Source organism: Montipora capricornis, chromosome 13 (assembly GCF_036669925.1).
Source record: "Montipora capricornis isolate CH-2021 chromosome 13, ASM3666992v2, whole genome shotgun sequence".
NCBI classification, from domain to species: Eukaryota; Metazoa; Cnidaria; class Anthozoa; order Scleractinia; family Acroporidae; genus Montipora; species Montipora capricornis.
Genome location: NC_090895.1, coordinates 26,927,453 through 26,929,952, shown reverse-complemented (window position 1 = coordinate 26,929,952; position 2,500 = coordinate 26,927,453). Strand labels below are relative to the sequence as shown.

General features: G+C 42.3%; 1 protein-coding gene across 6 annotated transcripts in view; it reads left to right on the top strand.

Annotated features, from left to right (window-relative positions):
- The window catches only part of LOC138030973 (glutamic acid-rich protein-like), a 45,527-nt gene that overhangs the window by 34,852 nt on the left and 8,175 nt on the right, over nt 1-2,500 (top strand). For all 6 annotated transcript variants that reach the window (XM_068878831.1, XM_068878830.1, XM_068878829.1 and 3 more), the window contains 3 exons: nt 61-130; nt 882-1,249; nt 1,978-2,500. The exon at nt 1,978-2,500 is cut by the window's right edge and continues 789 nt beyond it. In XM_068878831.1, the coding sequence (XP_068734932.1) occupies nt 61-130; nt 882-1,249; nt 1,978-2,500 (961 nt within the window). The remainder of the gene's footprint in view (nt 1-60; nt 131-881; nt 1,250-1,977) is intronic.

Below are 2,500 nucleotides of genomic sequence, written 5' to 3'. Positions count from 1 at the left end.
GTTCATCTAACCATGCGATAAGGTTTCAAGTAATTGTGTTTAACTCCCTATTTTACACAGTTCACCTTTGATAAAGATGGAAAAGTTATTGACGCTACTCTGCCTGTTGTCAGTGGTTTGGCGCAAAATGGTAAGTGTCTTTTAGTTTTTAGCTCAGATAGTACCAGGGGAAGAGATGATGGAAGAGAGTTGTCAGGGCGTGGTTGTCGAAGATAATCCTTGGCTATCATCTGACATCATGGCGGCTGTGTTGGTGTGACACGTGATACGTGATACGTGATACGTGATACGTGAAACGGCAAACGTCAAACAGCCGGCTGCTACTGGGTACTTGTCATAAAAGCATGGAAATTATCGTATTCCAACTTTTTTCTCTTTATTAAAAGTTTCGTGATGTCTGTTGGTAATTAGCTAAAATCAAACAAGTTTCTTTGATGTTTGGAAAAAAAACCCTAATTTCACTCCGACGTTTGCCGTGTGGCGTAAACGTCATGCTTAACCTCTCTTCTCTCCATTGTGTTACTTATTATTGTATTTCACTCTTCGATGTAAGAATAGCAAAATGATACGACTTGAGTAAGAAGGCCCTACAGAAGTTGAAGTAACGACAGGGTGACTAAGTGATTAGGTCAGTCAATACCTTTGTTATCCAGACGCCCGGTCCTGAGCATAAGCTGGAGTCTTTGTGGATAGTTCCGTGTTCATTTCAGAAATGCTGGTCTACATATGCATACTGCTGCTTGGAGTTCTTAACTGTGTTTTGTTTAGTCCTATTTGTCTCGTTCGCTTGATCATTCATTCATTCATTCATTCATTCAATCATTCATTCACTCGCTCATTCACTCACGCACTCGGTAAGACACTTTATTGAACTCTCGCAGGTACTGAAAGACTCAGTGCCCAAAGCAGCCCTACAGAAGAAGCACCATCTGTCCACACGAATGCAATGAACAGTGGTGTGTTGAACGGTCACGTGTCAACCCGTAAGCGCTACATTGAGTCTAGTCTGGATGAACTGGCGATGGAAATTGAAGCTTATGAACATGGTGAGGAAGTGACACCCAAAGAAAATGGTTACCATAGGGATACTCACGTGACGGAGACATACGAGGAGCCTGAACCACAAAGAGAATCAGTCTCCCCTCCTGTTTCTTTGACCGAGCTAGAAGCCGAACCATCATTTGAAACGCTCCGGAAAGATGAGGATGAATTAGAGGCTATCGCAGAGCTTATAAAGTCAACTGAAGAGGTAAAAAAAAGAATCTTGCCAAGGGGCTCAAGACTCAGAGCTGCAACTCACAGGTTCTCTCCTTGGAGTTATCGTTGTTTAAGACCGTCCATACTTAGCCAGGCAGCGCACATTGTCTCTGTTAAAATCGCATATACCTCAGTTAAACGGGTGAAAACAAAGAGAACTCGAATGTAAAAACACTAGGGTCTACGAAAACGATGGGGTACCAGTTGTTCCCTTCTTGTAATGAGTCCCCGATCTTGCTGAATGTTGACGTCTTGCTTTTTTGGGTATAGATACCCTATATTTAGAGGCAAACAATGATTCTCGTGGAAAGCTCTGAAAGCTCTAGCTCTAGTGGTTACGAAAACGTTGGGGTACCAGTGGTTCCCTCCTTGTAATGAGCCTCCGATATTGCTGAATGTTGACGTCTTGCTTCTTTGGGTATAGATACCCTATATTTAAAGGCAAACAATGATCGTCGTGGAAAGCTCTGAAAGACACTTAACAGTTTTGTCTACAGACTCAGTAGTTTAGGGCTATCTTCGAGCGCAACAATCAACTTCACAGGAAAGCAATGCTTTGTAGCTTTCATTTGAATGGACAGAATTTAGGTTGGGTAACAGGTACCTTCACACCTCTTGTGTTAGCTTTGACTGAACGTTAAAGCATTTAGCACTTGGCAAAGAGCTTTTTTGAATCTGCTGATCGAACTGAAGCGGAATTTTGTTTTACTGTTTTTCCAGGAGGTAGAGGAGGGAAAAAAAGAAGACGAAAAGGAAGAGGAGACAAAAGAAACAGGGGATGAAAGCAAAGAAACGCATGACGAAGGACAGGGAGTGATAGAAGTGAAAGAGAAGGAAGACGAGGTTGAAACAGCGAAGGAACCGGAGGAGAAAGATGAAGAACCAAGCTTAAAGGCCAAACATCGAAGGTCATTTAACTTGTTTAAGAGGAGAAAGGTAGACAAGAAGGCAGAAGAAACAGGAGTGGCAGAAGATGAAGCTCAAGGGATTGAAAAGAAGGAGGAAACAGTTCAAGGTGAAAGTGAACAAGAAAGGAAGGAAATTGGAGAAGATAAGAAGGAAGAAGAGAAAACAGAGGTTGGGGGTGAGGATAATGAGCAGAATGCAAAGGAAGATGAAATTCCCACCGAATCGGAGACTAAACCCAAGCCGAGAAGGACTTTTAAATTGTTTAAAAAGAAACAACAGGCTCCGATTGTAGAAGTTGAAACTCCAGAGGATGTTGAAAAAGAGGAACTAGCAG